This window comes from Acomys minous (assembly GCF_964271855.1).
Source record: "Acomys minous genome assembly, chromosome: 6".
Taxonomy (NCBI): domain Eukaryota; kingdom Metazoa; phylum Chordata; class Mammalia; order Rodentia; family Muridae; genus Acomys; species Acomys minous.
Window position 1 is genome coordinate 86,076,653 of NC_140487.1, and position 10,805 is coordinate 86,087,457.

At 50.7% G+C, this 10,805-nt stretch overlaps 1 protein-coding gene across 3 annotated transcripts; it reads left to right on the forward strand.

The window, feature by feature from the left end:
* Positions 1-2,002: 2,002 nt before the first annotated feature.
* Positions 2,003-6,579, forward strand: PARS2 (prolyl-tRNA synthetase 2, mitochondrial). 3 transcript variants are annotated; one of them, XM_084784873.1, is made up of 2 exons: positions 2,003-2,634; positions 4,442-6,579. In XM_084784873.1, the coding sequence occupies exons 1-2, from the start codon at positions 2,450-2,452 to the stop codon at positions 5,880-5,882; spliced, it is 1,626 nt and encodes a 541-aa protein (XP_084640999.1). In that variant the 5' UTR covers positions 2,003-2,449; the 3' UTR covers positions 5,883-6,579. The 3 variants fall into 3 exon arrangements, with proteins under 3 accessions (XP_084640999.1, XP_084641001.1, XP_084641000.1); XM_084784875.1 differs by having other exon boundaries at positions 2,628-2,640; XM_084784874.1 differs by lacking the exon at positions 2,003-2,634 and adding an exon at positions 2,648-3,016.
* Positions 6,580-10,805: the final 4,226 nt, after the last annotated feature.

A 10,805-nucleotide genomic window follows, 5' to 3' on the forward strand; every position in this document is an offset into this window, starting at 1 on the left:
GTAATGCTCCTCCTTCCCCGAGTTCCTTCAGGGCTTTGCTGAGCTCCAGCCAGCCATGTTGCTGATCCTAGGCATTGTGTACAAAGCCAGTGGGGACCTGAGGGATGTTTGGGTCACTGTCAGAGTAGTCAGTGTCTTGCCATGGGTGCAGCACACTTGAGGCAGCCTGTAAAGTGTAGTTGTTGACTGGAATAACTGGACCACAGCCTCCACTCTGGACGTTCCATGCCATTCCGTGTCCTACAGCATCTTCCCCAGAGAGCTACAAGGCTCTGCCGACCCCCTTCTTCAGGCCTTTGCTAAAACGCTGCCTTCTGGGTGAGGCTTTCCATGGACGTCCCATGAACCAGCCTGTCTACGACTCCATTTTTTTTTTTTTTTGAAGTTAACTTGTCTCTAGATCATTTAATATTCTCTGACTGACAACTCACTTTTTCTTTCTATGGATTTTTGTGTTAACTTTTGATTTTAAAAATTAATTTTATTGGCCGGGCTGTGGTGGCACATGCCTTTAATCCCAGCATTCGGGAGGCAGGGGCAGGCAGATTGCTGTGAGTTCAAGGCCAGCCTGGTCTACAATGTGAATCTCAGACAACCAAGGCTACACAGACAAACCCTGTCTCAAAAAAACAAAAAAATAAATAAATTTATCAAAATCCTGGGTTTTTTTTTTTTCCCTCCCTTGGTTTCTGAGCTCTTTGTTGCCCTGTTTCCCTGCTGTGCTGCTCATTTTTCTGTCAACTTGACACAGAGTCATCTGAAAAGAGGAACCTTAACTTAAAAAAAACAAAAATGCCCTCATCAGGTTGGTCTGTAGGCAAATCTATAGTGCAGTAGTTTGATTGATGATTGACATGGGAGGGCCCAGCCCATTGTGGGCGGTGCCCCCACTGCACAAGTACTCTAGGGTCCTATGAGAAGGCAGGCTGAGCAAGCCATGAGGAAGAAGCAGCAGTCCTCCATGCTGTTTGCTTCAGTTCCTGCTTCCAGGTCCCTGTCCTGAGTTCCTGCCCTGACTCCCCACCTCCCACCCTCACCCCAAAGAGAGACTGTAACCTCTAAGCTAAAACTCTTTCCTACCCAAGTTGCATTTGGTTGAGGTTTTTGTTTGTTTTGTTTTGTTTTTCTTTTGGGGGTTTTTCAAGACAGGGTTTCTCTGTGTCACCCTGGCTGTCCTGGACTCACTTTGTAGACCAGGTTGGCCTCGAACTCACAGCGATCCACCTGCCTCTGTCTCCCTGAGTGCCACCACGCCAGACAGGTGGAGGTCTTTATCACAGCAACAGAAAGCAAACGAGACACTTGGTGAAGTTTCACTGCATTGGCTGGCAGGCCGACTCTTCTAAAATGAATGTTTTCCTCCTTCTGTCCTTCCCTACACTTTCAGCAGTGGCTTGTACAATGTAAATACTCAGAAAGTATTTTGTGAGGGCTGGGCTAACATGTGTGCCATGGAAACAAGAAAAGGAGAGTGCAGATTCTCAAAGCTTCAGATTGTAAGGTGGAGACGGAGGAAAGGCACCTCTGTCAGCCTTGGGCCTCAACACACTAGTTCACGCATGTACATGTGTACCTACGCACATGTGAACAAGAGCTCATGCCACACAACACACATAAAATATGTACATATTGTTAATGGGGAAAAAAATCGTTTTTATTTATAAGTGTGTTCCTGTGGACGTGGGTAGCCTCAGGGCCCAGAAGGTGGCTTTGGATTTCCCTGGAGCAGGAGTTACAGTGATTGTGAGCTACCCAAAGTGAGTTCTAGGGGCTGAACTCTGGCCCTCTGAAAAGCAGCAAGGGTTCTTTGTTTTGTTTTGTTTGTTTTTGAGACAGGGTTTCCTCTGTAGGAAGAGTCCAGGCTGACCTGGACTCTCTTTGTAGACCAGGCTGGCCTTGAACTCACAGCGATCCACCTGCCTCTGCCTCCTGAATGCTGGGATTAAAGGCTAGCGACAGTTCCTAACCAGCACAGTAAACTTTCAGTTTGCATCTTCAAGACTCATTGAGACGCCTCTTTGAGAAGCTCAAGGCCACGCTCTCCAGCTTCTGAGCGCCTCTTTCTTAAGCCAGGTGCTTTTGCCTATATTAAAATGTCTTTATTAAGCCCCGTCTGGTTTTTTTGTTTGTTTGTTTGTTTTTAAAGACTTCCTTGGGCATTGCAATATAGGTGACTTTTTCCCACTGTTTTACAATCCTAAACTCATTTAAATTGAAGCTTGTTTAATCCTAGGGTAGATTTGAAACATAGCTTCCTATGTGTTGTCAAAGTCAAAGCTACCTGGCAGCGCACCAGCTGTCCTCTAAAAGTAAGGCAGGGCCTGGCAATGAGCGGTAAAAAACAGACTCAGAGCCTTAAAAGTAGGATTTGGTCATAGAGTTACACCTTCCTAATTCCTAGAGGGCACTTCCGGAACTGTGATCTACGCGTGGCTACCCAGGCCAATCTATGGTCTGGACCGGAGAGGGAAGCCCTTTAGCTCAGTTTCCGGAAAACCTCTCACCACTCCTTCTGAGGGGTGGAGCCAGAGCACCCGGCGGCTTTCCGATTGGCGAGAAACAGGAAAGGCGGAGCTTAGGCCGAGCCGGCGCAGGCGCACTGGTTTCGCGTGACGGACGAGCTGGCCGCTGCTGGTGAGCGTGGGTGGCCACTGCACTTGCGGGGCGGTCTGGGAGAGCCCAGCGGATCTAGGGACAGTTTCTGGGCGCGCGCACCCAGGATCTGGTGTCCGCTATCTCGTGTGCATCATGTCTGTCACAACTACAGGCGGTGGATAAGTCGTGTCCCTGGTCGCAGCTCACCTCCTCTAGTCCCCCGCTGTATTTGCAGGCAACATTTCCGCCATGCTAAGCCTGCACCGAGTTCCAAGAAGGGCTCATTTTGGAACTACCCCGGGGACGACCTGGTGGTTCACCCGCCTTCATGTTTTGAAGAGGGATGAAAGCCAAGATCGTTTAGAGCAGAGTGTGAGGTTTCATTGCGGTTTTATGCAGCGCTGTCGGTGGTGGAAATTAGGTGGGATTTGGAGACGAATTCTGCATTCCAGAACGATCCTGTGCTCTTTGCTGTCACCTTACACAAATTGACTTACTCAGAGCCTAGGAATGAGCATCATAATAGCCAAAAATCTTTATGGTACTAGACACTTATAAGGGCTTTGAGTACAGCTTTCCTGATTGGCTCGTGTGTGCCTGGAACAGGGAACAGGGAGGGCGTCTCACAGGTGGGATCTGCGGCACACTCCCAAGACAGCAGGAGACTGCCACTGCTGACGCTAGTGGTTTGAAAAGTTCGAAGTGGAAAGCAAGCAAGCAACCTGGTTGTTTTAACGGCCTTAGCCAAAGATGATGGTGTCCTGGACTGAGGTGCAGGCTGCTGAGGTGGGGACCAGGGGGATAGATAGGGCCAGAGGACTGAAGAATGCTACAGTAACGAAGGGCACAGTAGATGAGGACAGGTTTCTCCTTTAGCTGGAAGGTTCTGCTGCTGCCTTGCAGGGTGATACTCAGATCTGCAGGGCCACCATTGTCTGCAGAGATAATGGTTCACCAAGTTTCAAATAGCTGTGTACTGTGTTCTCCAAAGACAGTGGAGTCTGTAAGTCTGAAGTTAATAGACAGTTTGGACAGTGAAAATGCAGACTGACCAGGAATGTGCTGTGAGAAGGGCAGTTAAAACAATACTGACTTTTTTTGTTTGAGGCAGAGTTTCATTTCCTTGGATAGCCTGGAACTCCAATGTGCAAACCTATCTGGCCTTGAATTTGTAATCCTCCTATCTCTGGCTCCCAAATGCCAGGATTACGGCGTGTGCCACAATGCATGCAAAACAAACAAACAAACAAACAAAAAGCCTGTCCTCAGCTGTTGGCTGTGAGATTACAATTGATTTGTTTCAGGGTCTTTCCCCAGTGTCCTAAAATAGTAACAATAACATCTACCAAGCACACAGTTGTGCCAAAAACTGTTGTAAGACTCTTCCCTACTTTTAAAAAATGCCCACAGTAAACGTACCGAGCAAATCTGGTGGTAATTCCATTTCACAATGACACTTTAGCACACAGGAGTAGAGGCAAATGTGCAAGGCTGCAGGAAGTGGCCAGCGGCCTTATGTAGAGGCTGTGTATGCACCAGTAGGCTCTTAAAATCTTCATAGTCAGAAGAATGTGGATTCCTTGTGTCGTTGTTGTTGGGGTTTTTTTTTGTTGTTGTTGTTGTTTTTTTGTTGTTGTTGTTTTTTGAGAAAAGGTCCTAGAACTTACTATGTACCTGGCTAGCCTCAAACTCACAGAGATCTGCCTCTCTCTGCCTCCCAAGTACTGGGATTACAGGCATGTGCCACGGTACCCAGATGGATTTTTTTTTAAAGAGATGTACATGGAAGGAGCCACATCTTGTAGCCCAGTTAACTGTCATCTCCACATGACTCATTTCTCTCCAGGTCCCAGGGTATCATGGAAGGGCTGCTGACAGGGTGCAGAACACTGTCTGCCTTAGCTGCCTGCAGCCGCCAGCACTTCAGGCACGTTATCCACAAGTGTCACTACTGTGCGGCAGGGAGAGGGCAGCGCTTGAGGTTGTCCCGCATGTTCCAGCTGCAGAACCTTCGGGAAGACCAGGTGCTTTCTCTAGAAGGCAAAGCCAGTGACTTGACCTGTAAGAGTCAGCGACTGATGCTGCAAGTGGGCCTGATCCTCCCAGCGAGCCCCGGCTGTTACCACCTCATGCCCTACACAGTCCGCGCCATGGAGAAGCTTGTGCGGGTGATAGACCAGGAGATGCAGGCCATCGGTGGGCAGAAGATCAACATGCCCACCCTGAGCCCAGCTGAGCTGTGGCGAGCCACCAGCCGCTGGGACCTGATGGGCAAGGAGCTGCTGAGGCTGAGAGACAGGCATGGCAAAGAGTACTGCTTGGGACCAACTCATGAGGAAGCAGTGACAGCCCTGGTCGCCTCCCAGAAGACACTGTCCTACAAGCAGCTTCCCTTACGGCTGTACCAGGTTACGAGGAAGTTCCGGGATGAGCCTCGGCCCCGTTTCGGTCTTCTCCGTGGCCGGGAGTTTTATATGAAGGACATGTACACCTTTGACCCCTCCTCTGAGGCGGCTCAGGAGACCTATGGGCTGGTGTGTGATGCCTACTGTAGGCTGTTTGACAGGCTGGGCTTGCGATGGATGAAGGCCAGGGCAGATGTGGGCAGCATCGGGGGCACACTGTCCCACGAATTCCAGCTACCAGTGGACATTGGAGAAGACCGGCTTGTAGTCTGCCCCAGCTGCCACTTCACAGCCAACACAGAGCTACTAGACTTGTCACAAAAACTCTGCCCTGATTGCCAGGGTCCACTGACAGAAACCAAAGGCATTGAGGTGGGGCACACATTCTACCTCGGTACTAAATACTCCTCCATTTTCAACGCCCAGTTTACCAATGCCCATGGGGAGTCTTCACTGGCCGAAATGGGGTGCTATGGCCTGGGAGTCACTCGGATCCTGGCTGCTGCCATTGAAGCTCTTTCTACGGAAGACTGCATCCGCTGGCCCAGCCTCCTGGCTCCTTACCAAGTCTGCCTCATCCCCCCGAAGCAGGGCAGTAAGGAGGCAGCAGCCACGGCGATGGCGGAACACTTATACGATGACATCACAGGGGCAGTGGCTCAGCTCCGAGGGGAGGTCCTGCTGGACGACAGGACCCACCTGACCATCGGAAACAGGCTGAAAGACGCCGACAAGCTAGGCTACCCCTTTGTGATCATTGCCGGCAGGAGGGCCCTGGAGGACCCTGCACACTTTGAGGTTTGGTGCCAGAACACTGGGGAGGTGGTCTTCCTCACCAAAGAGGGAGTCCTGGAACTTCTGGCTGCTGTGCGTGTTGTCTGAGGGCCCAGCCACACGCGTCCCCAGGCCTGGCGTCCACTGCAGCACGGTAGTTCCCGCCACCTCTCTTGGGTAGTCTCTCCAGAAATGGCTGCTCATGGAAGATGAGACCGAGTTAGGGAACTCACACACTAACTCCTCCCTTGTGATGGATTGTATTCTGTCTTAACTTGATCCTCCTCTGGGCTTCTCATGGTATTAGATGCCATTCCCTTTAACGTGTAGATATTTCTGTTAGGAGACCGAAAGGTAAGAAAGAGGCTTAGGCCATTGTCCCTTGAGCTGAGTTTCTGGGGGTAAGACAGGAATGGTTGAAAGCTGGGGGGGAGGGGGCCATGCTTCCCACGGCCTGACCACATGCCTTGCGCTCACTTTTTAGAGAGCTGGTTACCAGCCCTTCTCCACTGAGCTCCAGAGAGTCAGGAACTTGGTTGCTGCCAACCCACTGGTGACTTGGCACACCCCCTCCCCTGCTAGGGCCTGGGACTCCCGTCTGGACCTGGAGATGGAGTTAGGGCTGTAAGGTCCTGCGAGATCTCACCGAGTGGCTCCATTAGACACGTGGCTCTGGCTCCTCATTCCTCTAAGCCTCCCCAAAGCGTCATAACTGCCGATGGCCCGAAGCTACCTGCAGAGACTTGCCCCTTGCGCACTGAGATCATGTTCTGTTGACTGAATAAAGGCAGGCCTTTGGGATGAGCTTTTCTGAGTGTTAATTTGAAGTAAAAATAGCATCTCCCGCTTCAGGAGCACACCCAGTAGCTTGCGGCCCCCTCTGCACTCACTGGGAACAGCAGGACTGGGAAATACGCTTTAAACGGTCTCTTCCATGCTTCAGGAACAGCAGTCCCCAGCCGTCCAGAGACCTTGTCCTGGCTTCAGGGTTGAATTCTTGGGCTGCAACAGGAGTGACTGACTAGACCCTGTAGGGAACTGGGAGCAGGGGCTGGATTCCACAGCAGTGCCAGCGGCAGCTGTTGCTCCAGCATCCAGATGTGAGCTCCACATGTGCAGCCCCCTAGTCCATAGAACAGTACCATACTGAAGGTGGGTCCTCCCCACCTTCGTTAGCACTCTGGAGAGGCTCTCACAGACACATCCAGGGTTGAGCCTCATAAATCTCCTAGGTGATCCTAAGTCCAGCCAACTTGCCAATGAAGGTAAATCACAGAAAGGCCTCGGCTCCAAAGCAGATCCTGTAGAGTAAGCCGCAGCTGGACAGAGTCAAGGGGAAATGGAGAAAGTGGGCCGAGCACCTACATTCCCCTTAGTGCTTCCTGTCAGCCATCGGCTGAACAGCCACCTCCAGCCACGCGTTCCTGCAACCATGCAGGTATGCCCAAGCTCAGGGGTGCCTGTGTCTGTGAACTGAGCCTTCTGAAATCCAAATACTGCCTCATTAGGTTGTTTCTTTGGTACTGTAGTCACAGCGACATGAGAAGTAAATCACCTTTGATTTACTCAGGTCAAGTTCCCTGGCTAAATCTCTTAGTTCACTGCACATTGGGATCCCAAGGTCCCTTCCAGTGGGAGATGGCCTAGGACCACTCAGGTTAAGGCCTCTGGAAGATTCTGGTTGTAGCCAGAATCAGGAGCTGCCGGAGTAAGATCATCTGCTCCAGCCTACGCTGTAGTTGGTTATTTCTTAGAGCGATATCAGTGGGGCATCGGGCTGCTGGCAGCCCTCTGCCTGGAATGGTCTGGTTCAGTCTAGAGGGCCTGCCTCCTGCCACGGCTGTGTGGCCCCTTCACATGCTATGTCCAGACCTTAACACTGTGCAAGGTCAGTGCTGTTAGATTTTTACAGATGAGGAACCTGCGGCTTAAGGTCGCATGGCTACCGAGGACCACACACTGTGCCTTTCCTACTACATTGCTTGCTTTCTGACTGAGAAAGGTGGTTTCGATAAGCAAAACTAAGTCTATGCCTATCTAATTGGCCTTGTGAGAAGTTAAAACTCATGCACTTCTGGGCTGAGGCATAGCTCAGTTGCTAGAGCACTTGCTGTCCGGCATGGAGTCTTGCCGTTGATCCTCAGCACCACAGAAGCGAGGCATGGTGGTGTAATGTCTGCAGTCCCAGCATATGGGAGCAGAAGGGTCAGAAGTTCAAGGTCAGTCTTGGCTACATCGCAAGTCTGGGACCTTCGCCTCGAACAAACAAATGGATAGACACAAGTGCTTTATTTGTGTTTTGTGTGTGTGTGTGTGTGTGTGTGTGCGCGCGCGCGCGCGCACGCGCGCGCAGAAAATGACCCAAGGGGCTTGTACACATGCCAGATAATTTACCACTGAGCTGCAGTCCCATACATCCTCAGCTTCCTATTTTTAGACAGGGTCTCCCTGTGCAGCAGGCCAGTCTGGCATCAAACTCACACTTACTTCAGCCTCCCAAGTGCTGGTATTACAAGAATGTGCCCCTAAGCCTAGCTTTAATGTGTTTTCTTTTTTAATTGCAAATGTTCGGAAAACTTGTTCATTTAAGGAGGGCGAGCCTAAAGGCACGTTAAAAGCCAGATTCCAGGACTAGGGAGCCAGTTAATCTTAGACTTCTCATTAATGTGCAAGGTGAGTAGATGGTGCAGAATCCAGGAGCCCCACAGGAGGGGAGTGGGGACAGAGGGACTCCTGCCATCTGACAGCCAAGTCGCAGGTCAGCCATTGAGCTGCCAAAGCCTCACGATGCTGAAACTGGTACCCACCTCTGTCTCACAACAAGGAGTTAAACACACAGACAGTACCACCCTGGGCCAGGCTCGAGGGTTAGGCATTGGGATCCCTGAGATCATGGAATCACTAAGCTAACATCTTGGTGGTCAGCGACAGTGTGATTTAGTGAGCAGACCAGAGATTTGAAGAGGCATAATCCTACATTGGGCACTTCCTGGGGTTGTGACCTAAAACAATTTAAATTGTCCTTTGCATGCCTCATTCTTGGTAAAACCGTTTGGAGCAATGGTAGCCTTCTTGTAGAGCAGTGTGGGGTTGCAGAGCCACTTGTGTGAAACACGAGCTTTTAGTGTGCACTCAAGAAACCTCTTCCCCCTGAGGACGAATTTACACAATTTAGAAAACCCTCCAGGAGGTTTGACTCTGCCGCTAACATGATCCTAAGAACTTGTTTTGGGAAGTGACTCTTTTCAGCCTTCCTGGGGAGAGCCAACCAACTGGTACTCCAACAGAATGCTTCCTCTTGGAACATTCAAACCACACAGCTTACTCATTTCTGAACCCAGGGATTTTAGTTCTTGCCATAAGCTGATGAACTGGGGATATTGGCTGGATAATTTAGTACAGGCTGAATTATCACTCACTCACATACCTTGGGGAGCTCTAAAGGCAACTGTCTGGGAAATAGCTGAATTAATACTCAGGGACAACGGCTGGTACATAACAAACCGCCGTGTAAATCAGCCTCTAATGTAAGTCAGGGGCTCCATTAATATCCTGTGTTTTAATGGAACAAGTACCTGCTGAGCCATCAATAAAGGAACTTTGCAGAAATATGTTGAAATTGTCTCTTAACATCTTGGATAGCAGCCTCTTCAGAGTCCCTGCAGCCCATTCCTACATCAAGGTGGCAGTATGTTTTAGTGGATTATTTGGCCCCAAGGGACTTGTTTTATTGGGAAAAGAATTTTAGGTGTAATTGCAAACTTAAGTAATATTTTTAAAGTACTTAATTTAAAACAATGGCTTGCATTTTAGTGTGAGTCCCAACTAGACTGAGAATGCATGGGCCACTTACTAGCTCTATGACTCTTAAGGGGACTTCCTTAGAGTCTCAAGCGCTGACAGTCAGCGCCTCGGCCATTGCAGGTACATGGGAAGTGGCTACCACGCTTACATTAGGTGGCACTTTGCATACAGGTTGCAAGGGACACACAGCGGACCAGTAGACAGGGGTAGCATGCTTATGCCTCCTATGTCCAGGCAGAATTCTAGTGCAGGGAGTACCAGGCTGCTGATAAGCTCCGGGGTGGAGCTTAACTGCCCTCGGCTAAGGAACACTGCAGGGCCAGCCAGGGGCAGAGGGGCACACACTGGGTCATGGTGGCAGCACTTGATATTCCAAGGGCAGATGCTTCTGCTGGGGCTCTCCTCAGACACGGGCGCTACGGGCATGCCTGTGCTTTTTGTAGAAATCAAAGGAGTATTTCAAAGACAGGAGGGACAGGATAGTGCTTACCAGAGTCTGGAAATGGCGTCAAAAAGGGGGGTGGGGAGGATGGTGAGGATGGCTGCGTGGTACCCTTCAGCTAACGCTGTGCCAGTGTGGGCACAGGGAGTGCAGGGAAGCCTGCGAACTCAGGAAAGGCAGGAGGTGCTGGGCGAGATGTGGTTCAGATCCTGCCTGACCCTGCTTCCTTCTCCATACTGAGATCCCAGGCTCTGGAGGTGACTATTAGGAATGAGCCAGAGAACCCAGTGCACTTAGCAGCGCCAGAAGGCAGCATTTGCAGGGGCCTTCCTGGCCAGCGCTGGTGTGCCTGCTAGCAGTGTGAGGGGGCTTCGTCCCACTCTTCATGTCTCTTGTTGTCACCAATATCCATGGAGGCAACCAGATGTCTCAGGCATCCTTCCTCTACCCTGGTTCTGGGAAGGCAGCAAGCACGGAGGCTTCTGCAAGGAATCCCAGGGGCATGTGGAAAAGGCTCTTCCTTGAAGTCAGGAAGCAGACGTGGAAGCACGTGGCTCAGCTTCACCTTCATCCCACCTCGTGTGTGTGTGTGTGTGTGTGTGTGTGTGTGTGTGTGTGTGTGTGTGTCTGTCTGTCTGTCTGTCTGTCTGTCTGTCTGTCTCTCTCACACACACATACACACACACACAAAGGAAAATCAACAAAAGGTTTGAGTCTCCCGCTGTAGCCCCTAGGATGGGTACAGTGGTCAGAGGGGGCACCAGCTGAGGATCTGGCCCACATCT

Bases quoted from the DNA above. Each gene is read 5' to 3' on its own strand.
- PARS2 (XM_084784873.1), top strand. From the start codon at position 2,450: ATGGTCTGGACCGGAGAGGGAAGCCCTTTAGCTCAGTTTCCGGAAAAC. The intron at 2,635-4,441 runs GTGAGCGTGGGT...ATTTCTCTCCAG, and splicing joins GGACGAGCTGGCCGCTGCTG to GTCCCAGGGTATCATGGAAG.